The 27197-nt window shown below is 40.3% G+C and overlaps 1 protein-coding gene across 1 annotated transcript in view; it reads left to right on the top strand.

Annotated features, from left to right (window-relative positions):
• The window catches only part of LOC127636984 (talin-1-like), a 180469-nt gene that overhangs the window by 10330 nt on the left and 142942 nt on the right, over positions 1-27197 (top strand). Inside the window, 10 exon segments of the mRNA XM_052117803.1 lie at positions 6066-6208; positions 6366-6493; positions 6714-6774; positions 7132-7236; positions 7315-7470; positions 11492-11593; positions 12062-12138; positions 19578-19758; positions 20054-20096; positions 24231-24264. Coding sequence (XP_051973763.1) covers positions 6066-6208; positions 6366-6493; positions 6714-6774; positions 7132-7236; positions 7315-7470; positions 11492-11593; positions 12062-12138; positions 19578-19758; positions 20054-20096; positions 24231-24264 — 1030 coding nt within the window.

Below are 27197 nucleotides of genomic sequence, written 5' to 3' on the forward strand. Positions count from 1 at the left end.
CTTGAGGTTTACATAGTACTAAATGACCTTTCATGCCCTCTGTCTGAAACACTGTCTGAAACAGTTGTCTGTGCTGCCCCTTTAAGACTTCAATGTACACTGTACATGCCCACTGTGTTATGATTGGCTAACATTTTTAAATTAGACACAACCCCCCACATAACACTTGTGGAATTGTTTTGAATAAACAAATGAAAACATGCAAGCGATTTATCTGAAAGCACACAGTTCAGGCAGTTGTTATTAACTATATGTCCCAATTTATGTGAAGCACACAATCAAACTACTGCAGATCGACTGAAATAACAATTGGAATCTGAACAATTTCAGCACGCTGTTTAGCTGAAACAGTGAAAATAGCCCAGATTAATGTGAAGGGTTAATACATCTGTATCCCGCTTGAAAGGACTGTTGGCCCATGTGTTCGCCTCTGTAGTGAGTCCGCTTAAATAGGCCTTCCAATGGAAACTCGATGTCGCAACAACGATCATTTTCACCAGTTGATCGTAAATGGGGATTGCCGTCCAACTATTAAATGCTTAAATATATGACATGGGCATCCCGATACATTTCTACCAAAGTACAGGACATTGTGTCTAAAACTAGACAGATGAGAACTGCCTTTCATTGCATTTCTTCTAATTTTATCAAATAATTATCTCTCACATCAAAAGTTTGTGAGAAATTGTGCATTTCTTTGGTAAGATAGAGTAAAAAAAGCACAATCCACTCTGCATTGTAGTCCTGATCATGGTTTATTTTGTGCCTAAAAATGGCTGACAATACAATACCTTGCATATCAAAAAATACAGACATCAACATTAGTATTACATTTGTTACTCACCATGTCATATCCAGTGTTGCTGGTTCAGCTACATCTTAACGGAGTGGTGGTGGCATAGTGGGCTAAAGCACATAACTATTAATCAGAAGGTCGCTGGTTCGATCCCCACAGCCACCACCTTGTCCTTGAGCAAGGCACTTAACTCCAGGTTGCTCCGGGGGGATTGTACCTGTAATAAGTGCTCTGTAAGTCTCTTTGGATAAAAGCGTCTGCCAAATGCATAAATGTAAATGTAAATCTTTCAAATCATAATAGTTTTCAAAAGAATCTTTAGAGAAATGTGCCGACCAAACCATATAATCCACATTGACAAGTTCAGGAACAAAAACAAGCATTGTCATCCTTCAAAAGGCTATTTCCACAGCCAGGAACGTCTCAACATTTTCGACTCTTCCCTGGCATTGCGGTCTCTTTGTTATTTCAATAACAACTACAGCAATAGTTCCTCTATGTGTATAGGAATGGCTGTACCTGTCCCGCTTTCTCCTTGTCACTCACTTGAGCTGTGCACCAGTGGCTTGGACACACATGCGATGATGTAAATGGAGGCATTGATGTCGTGCTGTCTTGGAGGTGGTCATGCAGTCTTGGAGGCGGTCATGCATTAATGAGTACCCTTTGTGACCTCACAAATATACGGATGTAGAGAACAGAAGCTTGGAGTCAATAAATCCTCTTTTTGGACTGGGGAGGAAGTTCTGAGTTCTAAAAGGTACAGTATGTTTATATAGTACTATGAACTCTTATATGCAGGGTTCTTATGTGTGCTGAAAATCCTTTAAAATGCTTGAATTTTAATTAAGTGTTTTCAAGGTTTGAAAAGTGCTTGGATTTGGATAAAGTGCTTGAAATTGCTTGAAATTTTAATTGCATTACTTTCATAATAATTCGATGTCTTACTGAATAGTTCACTTTTTAGATAAAATAAGCCCTATTGCTTTTGCCTTTTGCATAAAACGAAAACTACTCCATGCCATTCTGCGCCTGTGGCTATAGTGTGATCTGCCAGTCTTTTTTGATGTGCGCCCTCTGATGGAACAGAGTGGGAGATGACAACATGTCGGGAGGTTGCCGCTTCAATGAGTGTTGGCTTGAGAACGAAAAATACAAATTATGGTTAAAACAAGCACCAAATCTTCGAGTAGCCTCCTGTAAAGTCTGCAAAAGGGATGTGCAGCTTTTCACCATGGGAGAGTCTGCACTTTAGAGCCATGTGAAATGTAAGATGTAGGAAATATTATATTAGGGCAATTACGTTTATTTAAGCTAGCTGGCAAATTCACATGCTAATGATAAGTCGATTTTCGGGAGGATGAGGGATGAAAAAAGTTTGTTCACTGAATTCTGCACCCTCGTGAATTCTCTCATCATAAACAACAAAGTACAGATACGATGTAACCAACAGATTCATTTAGCAGTTTAGACCATTAGATTCAGTGATTATAACGGGAGTTTATGCGAGAGTGCATAGTGAGCTCGCGCTAGACTGAAGTCTTCCGTTTCTGTGATGGGGAACGTTCGTTGCTCGCTTTTTGTATATCAGTGTTTCCCAAACTGGTGTGCTCAAATAACATTGAGTTTTACCGTTCTTTAGGATGACCATACGTCCTCCTTTTCCCAGACATGTCCTCTTTTTCGGACCTTAAAACATTTCGGACATTTTGCCAAAATGTCCAGGTTTCTGCTTTAGTTGCCTTATGATGTGAATCTGGTCTAATACTTCATTGTGTGTGTGCGCCTATTTGCATTGCTTTAAACCCTCTTTGTAAGTCCCGCCTTCTCGCACACGAGTTGGTCAATTATAAGAGGCTTGCAGCAACTATTGGCCAAATTCCTGCCTGTTAATCTCCCCGCGAACGCGCAAAGCGCTGTTGTGTTCAGTATCAAACAGTTGCTTGACTGCAGCAAATTAAAGCTGATTGGAAACAATGCCCAAACGAAAGTTTATGAAAATGTACAGAAGATTTGTAAGAAAAATTCCCATGCTTTCGTCCTGGTTGAGATCCGTGAGAAGCAGAATGTATGACATGTAAAGCTGCACTTATGTATCAGTTGCTAATAAAGGTGCAAGTGATTTAGAAGCACACATTAGCTCTGCAATGCATAAAGGGTCAGCAAAAGGTGAAAGTTCATCAGGTAAATTAACGGACTACGTTTTGTGACCAGCTAACGTTTTATCACATTTCTTCATTTTCCATGGCCATTCAAAATAATATTAATAGTCAATGAAGGAACACTCACGGCATCAAATATTTGATTTGACATTCAAAAGAATGTTGTAAATTTGCGTCACACGAGTATCTTTTTTTGCCAGCCAGGCTCATTGCTAGGTGACATAGCTTAGTGATAGCAAGTAAAATAATTCACTGTTTAACCAGACTTGCACATGTCAGTCGTCCACGATTTTAGTTTTGTTTTGTTTGTTTTTTCCACAGTTTAAAACATAATTTATATTTAAGGTTAGATGGATAAGGAGTTTTGATTCTGATGGTATAAGTTCAAAAGCTTTGATGACAGGTGTCAGACATATAGTGCCACCAAATAATTTTCCACATTCACACCCAGTAATTTCCACTCACATTTGCTTGCACGCTAGAGACCTGTTTTTACATTATTGCATGATGTTTTTTCAGCAAATAAGCTCAACCTTGCTAACAGTGTCAAATGTGACATAAAAAAGCACCTTGAGCTTGAGCAGCGCAATTGCACAGATACTTACCCGAAATGCTCCAGGCACAGAAGTGAACGCTATTCTTGCATACCATGACACGATGAAGGTGGTGTTTTCAAGTTATGCAGTTATATCATATCTAGCATTCCCATATCACCCGGTGAGCCATTTATTCAATATGAATATGATTGAGATATTTTTACATGTTTTTTACATTATATTCAAGTCCAATGGCCTTCGAAGAGCTGCAAAAGAAAAGGAAAGGAATTATTTGTCTAGTGATTATTTGAGTGATTGTGTTATATCGACTAATCCAGGTTATATAGGATACCAAGTCTACTTAGACAGGTGATACAGTTTGAACCATGAAACGTGTTTCCTTTAATTTGTCACCCTTCTGTAGAATGCTATAACAAATGCTATCATGTTTATTTTTTTATAGCACAATAACATCTGGAAAAGCTTGAAAATGCTTGAAAAGTGCTTGAAATTGACTTTGGAAAAGGTGTAAGAACCCTGTTTATGTAAAAAAAAATCAAAGAACATTTTATTCCTCATGACATGACCCCTTGAAGTTGGGCCACGAATTTCAAACTAAGGACTTAGTAACTACTAGTTAACTAGACTTAAGTGCAACATTTGGTGGGACCACCAGTTCTTAACACAAGACTTAGTAGGTCGTAAGCTCTCCGTAAAGTAATGTGTAGTCACATAAAATGACATTTACGTACCTCTGTTGATCCAATAAGCAGTCTTCAAATTTGTAAACAAAAGTGTTGAAAACCCATGCATTTCAGTTTTATCTTGTTATGGTTGATGTTCTCTTTTTGTCTCACAGAACTGTCAGTGGTAATAAATAATATTTCCAAAACTACATGTAAATGAAATAAGTAAATACAATAAGTATATGTAAATAATAATATTCAGAAACTATATCTAAAATTAATAAGGGGCAATACATACATATTAATACAACAGACTGGAAAAATTTAGATTTTTTTCTTATTAATATCCTATTTATTTAGTGTATTGAAACTTTGATCTTGCCGGCCTCTAAAAAGTCTTTTTACATAATGTTCTCTCTCATAAATGTCACCATCATCATTAATGTCTAAAGGATTGAAGTCTGTCACACATTTTTATTCCAACTGTAACTCCATGACTGAGGTTTTCATAAATATTTAGTGTACAGTTACGTTTCACTTAAATTAATTTAAATTTAAAATTGTTGCAGCCTTAATTTAGTTAGTTGTGCGTAAATTGTCAATTGTAGTGCCCAATTATGCTATAACTAGTCTAAGTTGTAACTTTCGCAAGGCTGGTGCAACCAGCTCCTGAAGTCATCAAAACTATGACATGATACAAATGGAAGTGTTGGAATAATGTTTTGACCAAAATGTGAGACAAATTTAGCTTCTAAGTAGCCACCCTTTGTCTAGATTACAGCTTTGCAAACTCAATCAAACTTCATGATGTGCATTATGAAGACGCTATAAAAAAATAAAAAATAAAAGATTATACATTGAATGATTTGTCATGTATGCTGTGGCCCCTGTTACAAAGCAGGACTAAGCAGCTAGCTAGACAAATGTAACTTTAACTTTAAACGCTGAAGTCGTGGTACCAGATAAGTGGATAGGCCTTCATTGGTGTTCCTCATCATAGTACATACACTAATCGGCTAACCTGCTCCAGGGCTGGTTATGTTCCCCATCAGAGATCTCATCCAGATCCTGGACCAATCAGCTGTGAGTAAAGTGACAGTCACTCCCCCCAGTATTTCTCACTCCAATTTAAAGTGCACTTCAATGAGACATTTTTAGAAATTTACAAAATAAGCTATTTATGAACATTATTTATTGCAAGAAATATATTTATGGCAGTCTTGCAGTTGTTTAAAGACACTTCAATTAAATGATTTATTATCTATTTGAATATGTTCATCACATTCAGATTTTGTGTGTGCTCTAGCAGTAGCAATGTTTCTTCTTGATGTGTAAATGTATTATAATTATTCATGAATTCATATTGTTTATTCGTGTAAATGTGTTTTATGTCCTCTTTTGCTGTGTTATAACTGTGTTTACATTATTATAATTTATCAGAATTTTCATGAGCATCTTAAGCGGAAAATTAAATGACTCTCTCACGAGATGTGACTTGCGCTGTCTCGCACACGATTGGCAGTTGCTTCATTCATGTGAATGTGCTCGTGAACTAATCATAACCTTGGGATCAAAGCCTGAGTTGATAGAGAAAGTTTGTAATGAGCGTCTTGATACCACTTAACCCTAATGAAGCTTGATTGGATTTGGTGAGTTTTGTCAAACTAAAACCAATCCAGAATTTGTTGAGCTTTTTTTGTGATACATGGCACTGGATACTTGTCTGCCTGATATCTATCTGAATTTCACATAAAAGCACAATTCATATTTGTCTAATTAACTAATTTCATGAGAAACATACAAGTCATATGTGCCCAAACGTAAATATTTGGATGAATCTAGTGTTGTTTACCGATGTGAAAGCTGTGTTTTGATGGATGTTCAGTGAATTGGCTGGATCATGGGCGGACGCTGCGAGAGCAAGGCGTGGAGGAGTCAGAGATGCTGCTGCTCAGGAGGAAGTTCTTCTACTCCGATCAGAATGTGGATTCCAGAGATCCTGTACAGCTCAACCTGCTCTACGTGCAGGTAAAGACGAGTAAATATGACCTACAGGTCATTCTTCAACGGAAAATGACTACACAGCGTTCATCAGATTGCTTGTGTAAAGTCTCAGGCTGCACTCTTGTGTGGTTAACTTAGTTCACTTTGTTCTCATTCAGCTGTATTGCTGTTCTTCTTCCAGGCCCGTGATGACATTCTGAACGGCTCGCACCCCGTCTCCTTTGATAAGGCCTGCGAGTTTGCTGGATACCAGTGCCAGATCCAGTTTGGAGACCACAACGAATCCAAACACAAACCTGGATTCCTCGAGTAAGCTCTTCACATCTTTACTTTACCTGAATCTGATGTTTAGATGCCTAGTTGCTTCATCAGTTGCTTCAAAATATAATTTCTTATTTCTTTCTCATGATTTTGTGGTGAAATAAGAACTGAACGCGCTTTCGACAGTTTTCGTGAGATATATCAAACGACTGCTTCATTAACCTGCATCAAAAATTGCAATTATTTGTTCTTGCTTTCTCTCATCCAGTTTGAAAGAATTCCTACCCAAAGAATACATCAAGAACAAGGGGGAGAAAAAGATCTTTCAGGTGAGATGTTCAGATACAGGTTATCTGTTGGAAGGGGCAAGAATGAAAACACACGACTCTAACCCAGTCAAACATTATGGCAAAATAGCTTTTCCTTATTTGTTATTCTTATAGCGTGTGTCTGTAAAAATACTGTATATACATTTTTAATATAACATCAGGTGTTCTGGGAGCTGTAGAATTCACATAATTCAGAATTGTGAATGGAACTAAATTTACTACAGTGTATCATTTGTTTGTATTAGTATAGACCTTGACAATTAACACTTGTGTGTTTTGACCGTTCAAATATTAAGCAAAACTGAGCAAAATTGAATACAATTTTAATGAGAAAAACTTATTTTTTTCCCCTCTCAGGCACATAAAAACTACCAGAACATGACAGAGACTGAGGCTAAAGTGAGCTATGTCAAACTAGCCAGATCTCTCAAAACATATGGTGTGTCCTTCTTCTTAGTCAAGGTAAACATTTCGCTCTATTATCATTGAATGTATTTTTCCTGCTTTCTTGCATTAATGGTAATGTAAATGCTTTTATAGGAAAAAATGAAAGGAAAAAACAAGCTGGTTCCTCGTTTGTTGGGCATCACTAAAGAGTGTGTGATGAGAGTAGATGAGAAGACAAAAGAGGTGATTCAGGAATGGAGTCTGACCAACATCAAACGCTGGGCAGCTTCTCCAAAGAGCTTCACCTTGGTAATGATCACATTGCTAATGAATATACAAATATATCTGCTGTGTTTTCTATGAGACAGTTGTATTCTGAGAATACCTTGCATTTGAATGGAACTGACACCATGAATTTGGCACAACTTTTTTTTTTTTAAATCTTTATTTACATTTTGTTAAGTCCAATTGAGTCAAATCTGCTATTTGCTCGGTATCACCCAAGGGAAACTGTGTTGTTAATGAAAGCTAAATAATTGCATCAATGTTTTTCAACTCTGTCTGATCTCTGTGGGATGGTCAGTTTTGTCATAGTCTAATAGCTATATATGTCTTTGTTTCCCCGTCTGTCGCTCACTTCGACGTTGTGTCGAAGAAGCGACACTAGGGGTCTCTCTTGAGCGCCGAATATACCTCTGATCTATGAAAAAAGGCCAATGAGAAGTTGGCGGACAGAATTTACATGTCCCGCCCCCGGACATACGGGTATAAAGGCGGGGAAATGCGTCTGTTTCATTCAGAAATTTTCTTTGGAGCCGATGGTCGTGTATGCTGCGAGTCACACACCTGTTCCTCTTACCTCTGGTCGATCTGCTGTTGGATCTATGGCGCACATCAGTGGCTTTCTCCTTCTCTGCATGGCAGTGCAGTTTGCCCCTGGGCGCTTCGACAGCGCAAACTTAAGAGTTTATAAAAGAGTGATTTTCTCTAAAAGAGTATTTTCCTCTTAAAAGAGCAATACACAGCGGCGTTGAACGTCCTTTTCAGGACATGTCTGTATAAAGATGCCCCTTCGCCCCTGTGTAGTTCCTGGATGCAGTAGAGTGCTCTCCGCTTCAGACGGCCACAGGCACTGTCTCGTGTGTCTGGGCTACGATCACACCATGGCAACGTTGCGGTCGCGGCTTTCCTTCAACCGAAGGGACGCCACTCCAGCCGCCCCCCGCTTCGCTCCTTCTTCCCACTGGCGATCCGGGGATGGCAGCGGGCACGGTTTTTCCGGGTTTGTCCCTGCAAACCTCCTGCCCCCCGGCACGCTCGATGACTTCCGTCCGAGCTCGAGGCAACAGCGGCTCGCCTCACAGCCAGCCTGCCTATCCTCTTGAGCCACACAAGCTGGATGAGCTCGCCACTGCATCGGAGAGCGGTCCGGCATCTGACGCGGATGACTCGTTTGGGCTGCCGCCGGCGGCCCAGCGTGGGGCTGGATGGAACCCTCCATCCTCCCCACAGCCTTCGAGGCTGGATGATTGGTTCCTGGGGTCTGCACACCGCTCATAGCCACGCCCCGGTGGTGCATGATGAGCTGACGACTGCATGGAGAGCACCCCTCTCTGCTCGTCACAAAGTCCCTCACTCATCCGCTCTCACTAGCCTCGGCGGCGGAGGGGCCCACGTGTACGCGGCGATTCCCAAGTTGGATAGGGCGGTTGCGCCCTGCATGCCATGGCCCTCCTGCAAGTCCACCTGGCCAAGGCACTTAAAGATCTGCACGAGGTGCAGGAACTGCACTCAGCGACCGACCTCACCCTCAGGGCCACGAAGGCCACAGCACAGTCACTCGGGCAGGCGATGGCCACTCTCGTGGTTCAGGAACGTCATCTGTGGCTGAACTTGGTCGAGTTGCGCGAGACAGACTAGACACGCTTCCTTGACGTGCCGGTCACCCAGTTCAGCCTCTTGGGCAACACCGTCGAGGACTTAAAATAAAAACATATTTTAACTTGCGTCCGGGATCTAGACTGGTTTGCAGCGGTAGACCTGAAGGACGCGTACTTCCACGTCTCAATACTGCCTCGTCATCGATCCTTTCTATGGTTCATGTTCGACGGCCAGGCATATCAGTACAAGGTCCTCTCCTTCGGCATGTCCCTCAACTACCTTGACGACTGGAGTTACTATGCGCCCACAGGGACCAGGTGCTCAGGCACCTCAGCCGTTTAGGGCTTCATGTCAACTGGGAAAAGAGCAAGCTCACCCCGGTTAAGAGCATCTCTTTTCTCGGCAGTTAGACTCAATGTCAGTCAGTGCTGAAATGCCTCGCCACCTTCAGGCCAGGCACAATGGTCCCTTTAAAACTGGGATGCAGAAGATCTAGCTGATCTACCACCTACTGTTGTAGACACGATCAACCAAGCCAGAGGCCCTTCCACCAGGCAGCTCTACGCCCTGAAGTGGCGCTTGTTCGCAAATTGGTGTTCTTCTCGGGGCGAAGACCCACAAAGGTGTGCAGTCAGGTCAGTGCTCTCATTTATGCAGGAGAGGTTGGAGGGGAGGCTCTCCCCGTCCACCTTGAAGGTGTATGTAGATGCTATCGCAGCCCACCACGACGCAGTAGACGGCAAGTCTTTGGGTAAGCATGACTTGATTATCAAGTTCCTAAGAGGTACAGGTCTGATACAGCTGCTCGTTTTGGCACGTCCTGTGTCAGCAGTACATGTTCACGGCTCAGTGCATGGCATGATTTAAATTGGACCCCTAGTGTCGCTTCTTTGACACAACGTCGAAGTGAGCAACAGACGGGGAACGTCTAGGTTACGGATGGAACGTCTAGGTTACGGATGTAACCTCAGTTCCCTGATGGAGGGAACGAGACGTTGTGTCCTCCAGGCCATTGTTGTGGCCGGACCATTTCCGGCTCCTCAGAAAAATCCTGAATGAAACAGACGCATTTCCCCACCTTTATACCCGTATGTCCGGGGGCGGGACATGCAAATTCTGTCCGCCAACTTCTCATTGGCCTTTTTTCATAGATCAGAGGTATATTCAGCGCTCAAGAGACACCCCTAGTGGCACTTCTTCAACACAACGTCTCGTTCCCTCCATCACGTTTTGTTTGATCGGTCATTATTCATTTCCATTTGTGCTGAAATCCATGTGTTTGAAAGGTTTTGTGGCTTTACTAATGATGCACCAAAATGAATATTTTTGACCAAAACACCAGGCTGAAAACCAAAGACGAAAATGCTATATATATATATGGAAGTATGTATATATTATATTTTTATTATTTATCTACCTACCTACTAATATATAGAGTATATACTATATATACTATATATATATCTCTGTATAATCTGACTTTTGCCTAACATAAGCAAACATTTACCCTACAAAGTGCTAATAAAGTACTGATGAATACATCATCCATATTTCCAATATTGTTGTGAGTGGGGAAAAATAAACTTAGTTTATCTGTGACGGTGTCACTTACTGGTCCAGTTTCAGACAAAAAGTGTGAATTTTGGGAATGTAGACTTTAATAGGCAACTTGGTTACACAAACACCAACAGAATGTGGGTTTGCATTTAGAACTTCTCCACAGTGTGCTTTCATAATCTCCTTTGAGTGCTGCAGCAAGCTCGTTTGCTCGAGGGACAAGCCCCCTGCCTCAGAGTGTACATCTATCTGCCGGATGCAGTTTCAGTCTCTCCCCCTTAAATTGGGACACCGCACAACTCATAGAAGAGGCACTGATCGCACAGAGAAATGCCAGTTTGGAGTTATTTACATGATCTGCTTCTAAAAAGCTATAAAGCGTTAAATATAACTGCATTAAAGATGTAACGCCGGGGTGTTTCCTTTAAAGATGCTCAACATGCATGTTTTGGTTATGCGGAGCGGCTCCGGTTTCACTTATTCCAAAACGAGATTGCATCTGTATTTTATTATTTGGTATTTTTGTATAATTCGCGCTTACTTTGTGATCTACATATCCTGAAGCTTAGTGTGCGTCTGGACCATTAGCTGCGTTTTCTTCCTCTCCTCAATCAAGTGCGAGCTGCAGTGTTGCTCTCACGTGTCATCATTAGAGTTTGATATGATCTCATGTAACGTTACATGAGATCAAACGACTATTTGACAATGGAAATTTTTGTTGACCATTTTTTATTGTCAACGTTGTCAATAACATTGACTAACTGTTGGCACTAGTATTCTTCTTTTCAGGACATCATAAGACACACCTGTTTGACTGCATTCAGTTGAAATGTACTGTATAATTTACATGGATGATTCATGTTTATTTATATGTACAATGTTTCTTCTTCAGGACTTTGGTGATTATCAGGATGGTTACTACTCTGTTCAAACCAATGAAGGAGAACAGATCGCACAACTTATCGCTGGTTACATCGACATTATTCTCAAAAAGGTTTTTTTTTTTAAAGGTTATTTTTGATCTCACAAATGTATTGGACCCACAAGACTAGTCTCATTTCTGATGACATTGTAGGGTAAGCTGGGGTTTTGCAATGGGTCTTACATAAAAAACACACCCTGACATGAGCCTTCTTAATAACTATCAAGCACAATAATTATTTGGCATGACTCAGTTAAGCTTTTGTTGATGTTTACAACAATTTCAGAGATATTGATGGAGCACAGTTATTAAACAGATATTTAGTCATACCAGTCTTATTTTTAATAGTCGTTTAACATGCAAAGTAATGAGAAATTACTGGCACTGGTTCTCCGTAATTAAAGGAATTCCTCACCAAACATTGAAGTTTGACCTTTTTTGTTAAACACACAATCTGCTCTGGCAACAAATGCTTCCTTTATGTCCCTGTCTCAGTAGATCTCCTGAACTCATTGTGGTTGGAATCTTCTTTATCTGCAGAAAAAGAGCAAAGATCACTTTGGCCTGGAGGAGGATGAAGAATCAACCATGTTGGAGGACTCGGTGTCTCCTAAAAAGTGAGCCTCATTTTCATGGTTCGTCATGTAGCATTGTGTTGGAGTTTAGTATGGTGTTATCCTATGCACTCTCAATATCACATATGGTGGTCCTAAAATGTATTTGGACACTTATGTTTCACTCTGTCAACACTGGGGGCAATGGCTTGAGGTTATCTATACTGGAATGAACATTAAATGAAGTGCAGCTAGCACAGACCTATCAGCTGGAAGCTCTTGTAGACTTCAGCAATGGGAAAATAACCTGTATCCTACTTTATTTTCAATGGAAATCCACTGGTATAAGTGATTAATCGTGAATTAAATATTTTAATCGACCGACAGCACTAATAATCATATAATAAAAGGTTGTAAGTTAATGCATAACTATTCATAGTTAATAAGGATTAATCGCAGATTATGAAAGTGCTGACAATGTACTCTATACCTTTATTTTTAATATGTATTATGTGATCATTTTGATTATCATTTTCCTAACAAAGCCTTTAATATAATAAAGATATAAAACAGCACCAATTTAACCCTCATATGGTATTCAAAAATGGCATCTCCCTTTGGTATTCACCATCTTTTTTGACTGGAACGGTCAGATGCGTACAGATGGATGTAGCCACCTACTGTGTAGTCTGATGGCTTGTTGTAACCTAATTTTATATTTTATCACAAGATATGCATTTGGATATATATTTAGAAATGATCAAAATATTATTTATCAACATTTTAAATTTGATTTGAAGTGTCAGTTTTTGCAGTTAATGTCATTATGCTTGCAATCACCAGGCTGGGCATCCCACAGCCACCACCATTGTGTGACACTTAACTCCAGGTTGTTCTGGGGGGATTGTCCCTGTAATAAGTGCACTGTAAGTCGCTTTGGATAAAAGCGTCTGCCAAATGCATAAATGTAAATGTAAATGCAATCAAACCTGACCAAGGTGTTACAAAGAGAAGACACAGAATAAGCATTTTTCTACCAATAGTTTAAAACATAAACATTTAATAACTCAAATTAAATACATAATAATGGCAAGAAATGACATCAAAAAACAGAAATCATCTGCAAAATTCTGAAAATACAATTAGAGTATAAAACAAGAATCAACATTTTGCAATTTTAAACTTTATATAGTACACTTTGGGTTACAGTTGTAACCTTGGTTCTGTGAGGGAGATGAGTGAGACATCTCACTATGGGGAACGTCTCTTGCGTGGTCACCCATGAAGCTCTATGCAATCACGCCTAACAGGCTGCTGGCCAGTGCACCAGGGAAGCCCCTCCCCTTCCTTATATAATCAGTAGCACTGGCCCAAAATAGCATATGTTACAGCTCTTCCATGTGGATGAATTAAGGACCTTCTGGTGAGATGTCTCACTCATCTCCCTCAGAGAACCGATGTTACAATCGTAACCTAAAGTTCTCTTTTTGCTGACTCGTTCTACATCTCACTATGGGATATAGATAACGCCCCGTCATCAGAACAGTCCTACCATCAAGGCACCTGGACTAATTAGGATTTATCCATCCCTATTTTTTTTCTTCTTTTTTTAAGACTCTGCCTCCAGTACTGCCTGTATTAAAGCTGATTTTGTGATATCCAACTTATAGAACCTCACAAATGGGTGCAGGGAAGCCCAATCAGCTGCCGCGCAAACAACGTCTATGGCGTTTCCCTTGAATAAAGCCAAAGAAGCAGCCATTCCCCTTGTATAATGGGCTCTCACGCTTCCTGATAGCATCTGTCCCTTCACAGAACAAGCCAACCTAATGGCTTCCACTATCCAGTGAAAGAGTCATTGTTTCAATAGTGTCTTACGCCTCACAGGGCTTGCAAAGAGATTTTCAGATCATCAAAAGCTCTGCCTCTTATTCAGATATATTTGCAGTGCCTTCACTGGATATAAGTGATGCAGTTTTACTTCGTTTGATGAACCAAACGGAGGAGGGTAAAACACTTGAATTTCTGTATCCGTACATGTATAGCCAGGTGTAATCACCATGGGCACAAACTCCGGGTTTGGGTGTAAAGTGACCTTGGAGAAATTTTGTGTAAACCTAACATGCTTAACAACTGGCTGAAGATGGCACACCCCATTAATTTTCTTTTAGTGTGAAGAACAGCAGACAATGTGCATTTTCCCTTGAGGAGAACAGATCTACGGCCACCTGGCCATATCTGCTGTCGCTCTGAGAGATAGCAGGTGTTTCTTGCTCTATAACAACAATTTTCTCGACAGGGCATGTAAATGCCTCGAGCGAGTGCCTCCCTGCCTGTTTATATTTGCAACTACTGTTGTGTTGTCTGATCTGATCAACAATTGACAGCCTCATATTTGTGGGAGGAAATGTCTGAGGGCCAAGGACACCACAAGGAACTCCTAACAGTTTATATGCATCTGTCTGACCAACTTCCTCCATATTACATTCACAGGATGTCCCTCCATGACTGCTCCCTAGCCATGAGAAGATGGTTCATTGGTGAAAACGTTGCGATCTGATATCACGCCCATTGTCACTCCCTCCTTCAGAAGGTTCTTGTTTCGCCAGACACGCAGTGCACTGGGACACTTGGCTGATGCATGCACCCTGGTGCATCTAGATGGATTCAATTTCAGAGAAGTCCCCCTGATATTTGGGAATATGCAGGGTTTTTCACCTGTATTTTGGGGGTTGTAGAAAATGGTTTTAACAGGGTGCTTGTCTTGTGAGGGGAAAAAAACGTATCTTTCAGAATCAGAATCAGAATCAGAAAAAGCTTTATTGCCAAGTACGTTTTTTACGCATACAAGGAATTTGTTGTGGTGTTGTAGGTGCGTTCACACAAATGCGTTCTCTAAATATATGAACAAGAATTAAAATATAAGCAATATAAATATAAATATAAATATGTCCACGCAGTATCAATTAAAAGTAAGTAAAATAAAAGAGAGCAGAGTAGTGCAGTGAAATGTAGAGCCAGAGGTGGAGTGTGTAGAGTGTCAGGGTGGGTACCGGGCATTGTTGATAAGGCAAGTGGCGGATGGGAAGAAACTGTTCTTGTGGCGTGAGGTTTTTGTCCTGATGGACCTCAGCCTTCTGCCAGAGGGGAGTGATTCAAAGAGATTGTGGCCGGGGTGGGAGAGATCAGCCACAATCTTTCCAGCACGCTTCAGGGTCCTCGAGTCATACAGGTCCTGGAGCGGTGGCAGATTGCAGCCAATCACCTTCTCTGCAGACCGGATGACACGCTGCAGTCTGCCCTTGTCCTTGGCAGTAGTAGCAGTGTACCAGATAGTGATGGAGGAAGTGAGGATGGACTCGATGATGGCTGTGTAGAAGTGCACCATCATTGACTTTGGCAGGTTGAATTTCTTCAGCTGCCGCAGGAAGTGCATCCTTTGTTTCATGGGAAGGATGAAATAATTATCTGGATTCATAGAGGGGATTATGCAAGAGGTTACTGGGTGATTGTGTGTGGAAACACACTGTTTTATTTGACTTATCAGCACAGGGGTAATGAGTGTTTGACAGTGTTTTGTGACTTTTTCTGACCAACCCCAGGGGCATGTGCAGAGATTTATACATAATTCTGTATCTCAGCATTGCTCTCCTGGGGATTTGCAGAGGCAAACTGAAGTAAACATCAGAACATACTAAACCGTATGCGTCTTTCTTCTATCCCTGCCGTGGGGGAGGAGGGTGGTGCCACCTGAGCAAAAGACCACAAATTTTCCCTGCCACAAAGTTTGTCCTCTCACTGGTCCTGCCTGGGTAAAGGCGGCACGGCGTGTTACCTGATGCTGCATTGGCATGGGATCTCTGCAGGGCACGAATGTTCTGAAAGCCTCTTGTTCCCTTCTTTTTGCTTCGAACCGCTGCCACAGCCGGTCCCAACAGGCCCTTATGGTCCTGAAAGTTTAGAGAAAATGTAATGTTTTTCGGCCATCGTGGACAAATTCACTCATAGAATTCTCTGGCGCTCCACTGCCAAACCCAAAGTTGTTCCTGTGGACTGAGTCAGGCATTGTGAAGAACACAAAATAAGGTCCGTTACTGTGCAAATTTCTGTTCAGAGCTCTGTGATGTCTTTTACCTGCGACAAAGCTATAGACATGTCCAACTCTGCGATGTAGGCCAAGAACAGAGTGATCACGTTGGTAGCACGCACCGTCTGAGCTGCAGATTTGTAAATCTTTTCAAATATCAAGGCTGAGAAGCGATCAGATCTTTGAGGCTGCTTGGTGGGCGATCATGGATAAACTGGCCCCTCTCCTCCATACCTGCCATTTCCAGCGAGGAGAAGCCATACACCAGGACTCTAGATGAAAGTGGTCTCTCCCAATACTTCATCAGATCCTCCATGCAGTCCTGGAATGGTGGGAGTGTCTTATGATTTACTGGGGTGGTGGGGAGGAGAAATTTCCCATCTAGTCTTGAGCGTTTTGCGGCAGGGAGAGCCGTTGGCCACAGCCCTGCAGAGTTTAGTTCCAGTCGTGCTCCAAAATGCCTCCTTGTAATCTTCGAGCACTCCTGAAGACCTTGATTAGCTTCTTCAGGTGTGTTTAATTAGGGTTGGAGCTAAACTCAGCTGGACTGTGGCCCTCCAGGAATCGAGTTTGACACCCCTGCTGTAAGGTGTTCGGGTGAATCCGCTTGGGAGACAAACGCATCCTTCTCGCCATCGCCATTGTCCTCGTTTGACAGCCCTCCTGAAGTGGTAATGGAAACTGAATCATCATCTGGTAGGACATTCGGGAATGGTTCGAACTCCATTACGAAGCTGACTGACTCCCTAAGCTCTTTCGATGGAGTTAGCTGGTCAGCCCAACTTGACATTGGAAGTGAGGTTTCTGTCACTTCAGATGATGCCGTCATATCCCCTAGCACAAACATTGCTCTCATACGCAGTACTCAAGGTGAGAGTTTGCTGCACTGTGTGCAGAAGACCGGTGTCTGTAATGCTGCCCGGACTTGCTCTAGGCCCAGAATGCTAGACACATAACATGCGGATCTCTAGCCGACATAGAAAATCCACACACTCCAGGAGGCAGCGGTTTGACTTCTTGGGAGATGCCATATTCAACTGGTAATTTGATATCTTATTTTAAATGTATATTACTTATTAAAGTTTTTTCCGATTTCTATTTGGTACAACTCTTGATTTGCTTGGCTTGATGTCCTACAACAAGTGGTAGCTCGTCTTTCTAACCGTTAAATCTAACCAACCGTTTTCAACACTAGGTGCACTGATAAAGGGCTCGTAGTTTAGATGCTGCGAGTGAAGAGATGTAGGATGCCATTTTGGGCGAGTGCTACTAATTATATAGGGAAGGGGCAGGGCTTCCCTGGTGCACTGGCCAGCAGTCTGTTAGGTGTGATTGCATAGGGCTTCATGGATGACCACGCAAGAGGCGTGTCCCATAATGAAACGTCAAATGAGGTGACTGAAAGAGAACATTTATATTGCAAATATTTTTAAGTCAGTAAGGTTAACAGCAAAAATGAAAAAAAAAAAAAACAGAAAACTTTATGAATAATAAATGCATAAAAAAAGAACAAACAGTGAACAATAAAAAACAGAATACTAAGGTGTGGGGGTGGTACCAACAGGTTCAATGTTGAAATTGATTGAACTCATAGCAGCGCGTCCACAGACTGTGTAAACAGAAGAACAAGATCCCTTTTATTGTGTGTTTAGCTTTTAGCTGATAGTTAAGGCTTAAAGTATTTCTGTGGTAATTAAATTCCACCTTACAAAGGCTGAAAAATATTTCTGTGTTTTGCATTGTAAGAAGTCCTTTCCCTATCACTTGACACAGAATTGCTTTTGTGTGTGTTTGTGGTGTGGATCAGTGTCATGACCCTGGACACATTAAAAAAGGTTTTGCCCTATTTCAACCAGTGTTTAGAACTCACACAGAGCTGAATAAAATGTATATAATGTGAAAAATTGGAAAATTAGTTAATAGCGTTAAAGAAAAATGTACGTGTTGAACATTTCAAATTAATCGCATGCTTAACAAGGTCATTTTAACAGCTCTAATCATTATAATTGTAATGTTATTATTGTTAAAACTGCAAAAGATTACTTACATTAGTAGACCAGAGGTCATGAAACTTCACACGATGGCTGATAGCAGTTACACGTTATGTAAATATCCATCACCCAGATGTCTATTTGATGTGTGTGTTTATTTTTACGTTGTTTGCTCATTTGCAATAACGTTAATAAGACGTTTCTTCTTGGATGTTAATAAGACATACAGCAGATGTCTTTGAGATGTTTATGGTTTAGAATGTTTGTAAATCTGATCTTTTAACAAAACATTTTTATGCCAAAACATTTTGCAAATAGATTGAAACATAAATCATGTCATTGATTACTGTATAATGGGATCTATTTGCTTTGCAACGCACCACTTGTGTCCAGTGTTGACTGGGTATAACACTTAAAATGTCAATGTCATTTTATTAGAAACAAGTGATATGTGTAAACAACAGTTTAATTTACACAAAAGTAATTTATTGCTATAATATAATACATTTTTAGTTTGTAGAATACATTTAATACATTATTTATGTTAACACTTACGTCTTCTTGTGTTTCTGGGAACGTTGAAGGACATGAATCCCCTAATGAGTGATGTAAGGGGGAAAATTGTGGTGCTGTTTTTTTGACTTGTGTGCAACAATAAACAAAGATACAATATGGAGACCTTATTTTAAATTTGTTGAGCAGAAAGACAACAACTTTGATCTGAAATATTTTTTAGAAAGTAACTTGTAATTACATTTCCCATGAAATAATCAGTTAAGGCTGTAATCTGAATCAATGTATTTATTTTTAGCCCCATTGCCTCTGCTTCTGAGACCATGAATTTGTGCATTTTATCATATGGCTCGTTGTGCATGACACCACAGAGACTCCGCATGTGGAGGCTCATGCTACTCTCCGTGATCCATGCACAACTTAACCACATGCCCCATTGAGAGCGAGAATCATTAATCGCGACCACAAGCAGGTTACCCTATGTGACCCTACCCTCTAGCAACCGGGCCAATTTGGTTTCTTAAGAGACATGGCTGGAGTCACTCAGCACACCCTGGATTCGAACTCGTGACTCCAGGGGTGATAATCAGCATCAATACTCATTGAGCTACTCAGGCCATTTGTAGTGGATTCATATTTTGAGATTAAACCTAACCTAATTAGTTTTTTAAGTTAAATGTTTTGTTGGAAAAGTGTGCTTGTACTAACTGTCTTTAAAATTAATACCATTTGTATATTCAACAATGACCTGCATTTTCAGTGTGGCTTAATTTTCCAAAAAACTAATTTTTGGGCCACAGTACATCAGGCATCATAAAATACAGTAGCTGTTTCTCAGCCATATTATAAAGCTGTTTTGCTGTATGTCTCTGTTTTGTTCTAAATCCAGCATTATTTCTGATGTTTTTTAGGTCAACAGTGCTCCAGCAGCAGTTTAATAAGGTTGGGAAGGTGGAGACGGGTTCTGTGGCTCTACCAGCTATCATTCGCTCTGGTGCCGGCGGTCCAGAGAGCTTCCAGATGGGCTCTATTCCTCAGGCCAAACAGCACATCACCAGTGGGCAGATGCACAGATGACACATGCCCCCTCTGGTCAGATAAACACCACTGATGGGTTTACTGCCACATAAATAGCTTTATATGTGTAAAGCAGATATCCACTTCAATTATGCATAAAATAATTGTGCAATGTCTAACTACAAACTCAGGACTTGTATAACAGTGGCTTCAGAACACATTCAGTCCTTCTTAAAAATATAGGATGGGCTCTACTTTTGATTTAAGTATATTATGAGGTGTGTGTGTTATTTTGTTCTCTCCACGGTTCTCTGTATAATGTTCAGTATGGGCTTTACAGTGATTTATAGGTCCTGTATATGTGTTCCAGACTTCAGCTCAGCAAGCTTTGAATGGCACCATTAACTCAAGGAGTTTGACGCTCTGCCTCCGCTAGGCACTGATGCGGAGAGATGCATTGTTTATATATAGTACGTTTGTCTTTTAAATCTCTGTCACTTTTGAACTTTTCAAAATGCGGATGCGATTGTGTAGATAATTAAAATATTAGGGCTGTCAATCGATTACATTTTTAATCAAATGAATTACATGGTGTCCCGATTAATTAATCATGATTAATCGCATATACAAATATTTGCTGAGAAAGCCCCTCATATAACAATAATTCAATATATAATGATGAAATAATTATACATAGTTATCTTTAAATATTAAAAAATTATATAAAATTAAAAAATATTCTGATAATTTAAATGCATTACATTCTTGTGGCAGAAGAGTTAATCATTGATAAGACCATTCCAAAAGCAGCTTTAGAATACAATGTATTGTTTACTACCATATTATTGATCATAAGTCAATCATTGGCATACAGTTCACAGCAATCCATTTCACAAGTGAATTTGTCAATTAGTTTAGAGATTTATTATGAGGGCTTGTTTAAGGACCTGTCAATTTACACCTGTGTCAGGCATTTTGTATTTTTTAAACAAGCCAAGGGTATACATAGTACACAATACTACAGATATATTTTACAATAATGCCAAGACATTATATTCATTACATAGTGCAATGGTTTTCAATGCTTTGGAGTTGTTGGAGGTACAAAGAGTACTTAAAATATTATTTAAATACTCTTTGTACCTCCAACAACTCCAAAGCAAATAGGGGCTTTTTTGACATAAATTTACACTTATGTATAAAAAACTTGGCAAGAAAAATAAACAGATTAATCAGAAAATATTAACTTAAGTTATAAAAACTGTGAAAACCAAATAAAATGTCTCTATAAAGCAAAGAAAACTAGTTAAAATAGAGGTACGTACAAACAAACAAAATTTTCTCCAAAATACTACAGCGTGGACACATTCCCAAAAAAGGTGAGGGGCAGATTAATCTACAGCATTACAGAAGGAGCAAAGTGGATCTATTTCAGGAAGCATGTTTCTTAAATATAGATTGACTGGGTAAAAACGGTGTAGCAGTTTAAAGTACACATCCTTAACCTTGTTGGTAATTAAATATTTGTGAGGTAAAGACCATACGACCTGCATCAGACATGCTTGTGTCGCATCTCGGGTGTGTTGCGTCATAAAAGTAAAATGTTTAGGTCACTGTGTCAAGTTAAATATAGTTTAATACTTAATCTTTAAACACATCTTGAGATCCCTTGGTTCGCATTTTCGCTCCTTCAAGTGTTTTGAAAGCAAGAAAGTAACGCATGTTTGTGTTGTGTGTTCGCTGAAGAGTTGTTCATGTTTTGTTCACTGTATAAACTGTGAGTTGCTCACACAGCTGAAATTTCACGTACTACAAGCTTGCATTTCTCAGGAATTTCTCAGGAAAGCATTGTGATTAAATGCGTTAATTTTTTTTAACGCGTTATTTTTTGTAAAATTAATCGCACATTATTAACGCGTTAAATCGACAGCCCTATAAAATATACAAGGGCTGTTTCTTTTTAGATATACTGCAGTGTTTCCCATTAATTGACTAGACTCTGGCGGCCCGCCAGTCTCATTTGCCTCGCCACGGTCTCATAATGAACCGAAAACATTTTTACACTTCTCATCTAAAATATTTTTGCACTTCTCAGTGTCATAATAACATAAAATAAAAGGTTGTGTTTTGCACACTCTCTCGTGTGCCATTCAGCTCTTCACCCGCTGCTGTAAACTCAAGCGCTCACACACGCACTGGAGTATTCCTGGCCCCGTCTAACGTTATTTGGTTGAAGAGGTAATCTTTGAGGTAATTAATGTTAACTAACATTAACTGTATCCACTGCATTTATACACTACTCCACACATAATTTATCATCATCAGTGTACAAGAACAAACAGATAATATACTGCTGAAGTGACAATCATGATGATTAACGTTAGTGTTACTAGGTTAATTGGCATAACGTTACACTGCTTATGGCTTCACTAGCTAGCATCGTTAGCAGTCTGAAGTAACATTAAAAGATAAAAAGCTGAAACTGACATCCCAAGTTTTTACCCTGCTTTTCAGAATGAGCATACAAAAATATTTTAAGAGATGTCAAACCCCAGATGAGGAAGAGACGTGGTGTCTAAGTTAAATGAGGCCCTGTGAGAGATTAGTTAGCACCACAGACTCTAACTCCGAGTGAAAATTGTGGGTCGGGTAGTTTCAATCCAGCTAATTTTAGCCAATCGCTTTTGGCGAGGTAGGCCTTGGCTCTGTCAATTAAACCCTGGCTGTGGGTGAAGAGCATGTATGTGGGAAAGAATTGGGGGTGCTGTTTCTCACAATTCAATTTATTTTTAAAGTTGCCTACTGCAGCTTTAAGAGCACAAATCTGCTTAAATGAGCACAACACTAGCCTCTTAATTTTGCTCTCAAATTTCTTATGGGGGAGCATGCCCCCCAACCCGCCTAGAGGATCCGAGGTCCACTCCCCATAGTCTCAGAAAATCCTGTGGGAATCACTGTACTGTAGTTCCATGTACTATTCACATTTATTGGAGTACTGCATTTAAAGGAATAGTTTGCCCAAAAATTATAATTCTGTCATTATTTACATCTTGCCGTGGGGGGGTTAAGGGCTACAACTCACTCACTATCGAAACACACTCACAACAGAGATGGCGGTACATCATATATAAGTGGAGATGAAAACACAAGATGGGGCACTTTGCCATATATCAGTTATGGGACAAAACTGTGAAGAGTGTAGATAATAGAACAGTAAAAATGTTACTCTGTAGGGTGTTCAAAACTGAGTCCTGTTTAAAAGATACATTTTTTAAACTATTGCAATATACGCTGCCTGGCAAAAAAAAAAGTTGCAGTTTAGATTTAAATATGCAGATACTTAAGAGACTATGACTGGATAATTTTTGCAGTGATTAATATGTTTCAGCTGACAACAATTATTTTAACCCTAACTGATGCAGTGTAGCTTCTCATTTCTTAAACAACAATGTCATAAGATGTATCCCGTGGTCACTGAAAGGATGTGTTTCAGAAGGGGCAAATTATTGGTCTGCATCAAGCAAAAAAAAAAGATTTTCATAACACAAAAGTTGCATCATAAAAAATTATCAATAGAACTCGCAGCTATGTTTAATAGCTAAAGTAAGAGCATTTCCACACACACAATGCGGTGAGAACTTACAGGATTGGGACTAAATAGTCGTGTGGCCACAAGAAAGCCACTTGTTAGTGAGGCTAGGGAGCATAAAGATTGGACTATGGAGTCATAGAAAAAGGTCGTTGTCTGATGAGTCCAGATTTACTCTATTTCACATGAAGCGATGCACCTGTCATGCATAGTGCCCACTGTACACCTCTGGAGACAGTGTTATGATCTGGGGTTGCTTCAGTTGGTCTTGTCTAGGCTCAGCAATGTTATGTGGCAATAAAATGAAGTCAGCTGACTACTGAATGTACTAAATGACCAGGTCATACCATCAATGGATTTTTTTCTTTCTTGATGGCACGGGCATATTCCAGGATGGCAATGCCAAGATTCATTGGGCTCAAATTGTGAAAGAGTGGTTCAGGGAGTATGAGGAATTGTTTTCACACATGAATTGGCCACTTCAGAGTCCTGATCTTAACTCCATTAAAAGTCTTGGGGTTGTGCTGGAGAAGACTTTACGGACTCTCGCGTCATCATTACAAGATCTCTACCAAATATCTATGCAACTCTGGATTATTAGAGTGAATATTACTAATATGAATATTAGAGTATGCAACTTTTTGGCTAGGGAGTGTAAAATAGCCATTTATTCCTGTAATAATTTAGCATGCAACATTGCTGTATGGTCTCAAGCCTTTATTATTGCGGAAGAGGGAAGGAAGTGTGCATTGTTGTTTCTGTGTTTAATATGGAAGGAGGAACACTGTCAAGCTATTGTCAACTCAAACATGGTAAAATGCTCTCATCTCCTCCTTGCTCCACACAACCCTGGTGGCATGGGGTTACTTTAGATTTGTTTAGAAACTTGTACTGGCCGAATATTATGCAAATGTTCAACTGAAGTAAATCTGGATAACTTTAAATATACAGTGTTTAGTGCACATTAGCAATGCTAAACACGACAGATCAGAGCAATGCACATATGATACACTTAAACATTTGCGGCTATGTAAGTATGTTTGCGGCTATGTGAGTGTCTTTGAAAGTAAAACAGTGATTGGTCAGTGGAGAACTTCTAAAGAGGGTGTTAGAAGTTAGGACAGTTGGGGTTAAAAGGGAATTTAGACGAGCTTGTGAGCCCATAATGAAAATTAACAACAATTTGCAAAAAACCACGAGTTAAAATTCAAGGCATGCTGAGTTACTCCATCCAGGTCTCCTAAGCTTGGTGGGGAGGGTAGAGTCACATGGGGTAACCTCCTTGTGGTCGCTATAATGTGGTTCTCGCTCTCGGTGGGGTGCGTGGATGCCAGAATAGCAGGGCCTCCACACGCGATATGTCTCCGCGGTAACGTGCTCAACAAGCCACGTGATAAGATGCGAGGATTGATGTCTCAGATGCGGAGGCAACTGAGATTCATCCTCCGTCACCCAGATTGAGGCGATTCACTACGACACCATGAGGATTTAGAGCATATTGGGAACTGGGCATTCCAAAGTGGGGAGGGAATAAAAATTGAAATTTTTCCTGGCTTATAATTTCAGCTTGTTCGCTCACTAATAATACCTTTGATGGTTATTCTTAATTAACCATGAGAGACGGAAACTGTAATCGGGGTTAAAATACGATTAATTGAGCAGCCGTGTTTAAATACTTACTTCCATCTTAATATGCAGAGAAACTATTTGAGCTGTCAGAATTAATGCTTTAACACATGCAATTAATTAAAAACGTTTTGTAAAATGTCGACCCGGAGTCATTACTCTGACGCGCACACCACAACACACACACCACACACACAACAGCGCTTCACTGTCAGTGATACAATTATGGAGAAAGGACCTCTTAGCACTATTTAATGAACAAAACAAGCCCAGATCGGACTTGTGATAGAAAGTATTTTTCAGCCTATGTAAGGCACATTTTAATTACCACAGAAGCACACCAAGTCATAACTATCAACAAAACGCAGAATGAGACGTTTTTGTCTGCAAGCACTTTTCATGTGAACATAAATCAAGAACGCAGCTTCACGATTGCGGTAACAAAGTGGATAGCCACAGTCTACCGGCAGATTAATATTGTGGAGGATGAGGGTTTAAGGGATTTAATGCCCATTGTAATGGAAATGAAACATATGGAGGGACTAGTTCTTTCAATTAGTCAAACTCCCACTTAGACTTTGCGAAACGGCTTCCGGTGACGTCATGGTTGGAACAACAGGTTAGGGCGAAGCTCCATCAGAAAAAAGATAGAAAACAGTGACAGCTGTATATATATAAAGCTTTTAGGGTGGAAAATAGCCCGTGAACAAAATGACTACTACATCGAAAACAAGGACAAGGAAAGACAGGACAGTTGAAAGAATCCGACAATAAACCACCGAACACGAACAGTGCTAGCTTAGATGCTACTAGCCGCGAGGAGCAGGTAGCACATGAGGGCGAAATGTCTTTGATTCAAGAAATGAGAAAACTTTGCGAAGAAAACAGTCAGGGACATAAACAAACAACAAAGACCCTTGAGCGCTTGGAAAAGACTGTGACAGATATTAAGGAGCAGATCGGTGACCATCAGCAGAAGATCGGTGAGCTGGAGGGGAGAGTGAGCGAGGTGGAAGATGCAGGTGCAGGGCAGCACCGTGTGATACGGTACCTGTTTCAATGTGAAAAACAACTCACAGCTGTTTGTGATGATTTACAAAACAGGTTGAGGAGAAATAAACTTCGTATATTTCAATTACCAGAGGAAAGTGAACAGAGAGATGCAGTGGAGTTTGTGAAAGCCCTGCTTCCCAAAGTACTGACATTACCACCTAATTTGGACATTAAAATCGAAAGAGCGCACCGCTCACTTCAGTCCAAAACGACAGATCCAGCGGCTCCCCCCAGATCAATCATTGTGAGATTCCTTGATGCAGCGGTGAAAGATATTGTTTTGCAGCAAGCATGGAGCCAAGGAAAGGTGATGTTTCAAGACAAGAGGATTTTCTTCGATCAAGATTACTCTCCTGAGCTACAAAAGAAGCGAGCTAAGGTTCACGCAGTCGTCAAACAGCTAAAGCAGAGGGGCATTCAGGCAAAGTGCCTGTATCCAGCACGACTGAAAGTCAAGATGGACTCGGGAGAAAAAACTTTCCCCTCGCTGACAAATGCCGCAGAAACTTTGAGAGAGATGGGTGTAGATGTGCAGTGTGGGGAGAAGGAGCGCATCGAAGAGAAACTAACTGGAGGATGGAACATCAGCGCGAAGAGGAGGAGAACCAACATGTTGGCGGCAGCGGACTTAAAGGCTATGATTCAGGAGGAAGATGAGGATGAGTGAGTAGTCTGAGGTATATAACACCTACAATTGATTTCAGCATTAAAGGGCTGCTAAAGGTACACACAACATTGAGTGCATTTGAACAATGCATAGACTGAAAGCAATAACAGCATAATACAAAAAAAAAAAAAAAGTTGTCAAAAAGTGTTTAAAAAAAAAAAAAGGAAAAAGTTCTGATGGACTCTTGATGTCTACATGAGTCGTTCACACTCACTAAGACCTTTTTTACATGTTAGTGTAATACTGGTCAACATTGCACACTGGGTGCTTTTCACCACAGAGGGATTAGGTCACCACTCTCTGTCCCATTATCATCGGGGGTCAGACAGGGTTATAGTTTATTCTCTGTGTCTGACTGGAAATGTGGAAGTTCTGTTCTATGTTCATAATGTTATTGTTTTGTTTTATCTGAGGCAGGTTGCACTTTTTTTTTTTTTTGTTGTTTAACTTTGTAAATTTGGAGTTAAATTATTTTATTTGTTTTTGTCTAACAGATGCTTATGAGAGGTTTGGGATGTGTTACATGAATCAGTATAAATACAATGATGGCATTACTTAACTTAATTACCTACAACATAA

The sequence above is a fragment of the Xyrauchen texanus genome, chromosome 44 (assembly GCF_025860055.1).
Source record: "Xyrauchen texanus isolate HMW12.3.18 chromosome 44, RBS_HiC_50CHRs, whole genome shotgun sequence".
NCBI lineage: Eukaryota > Metazoa > Chordata > Actinopteri > Cypriniformes > Catostomidae > Xyrauchen > Xyrauchen texanus.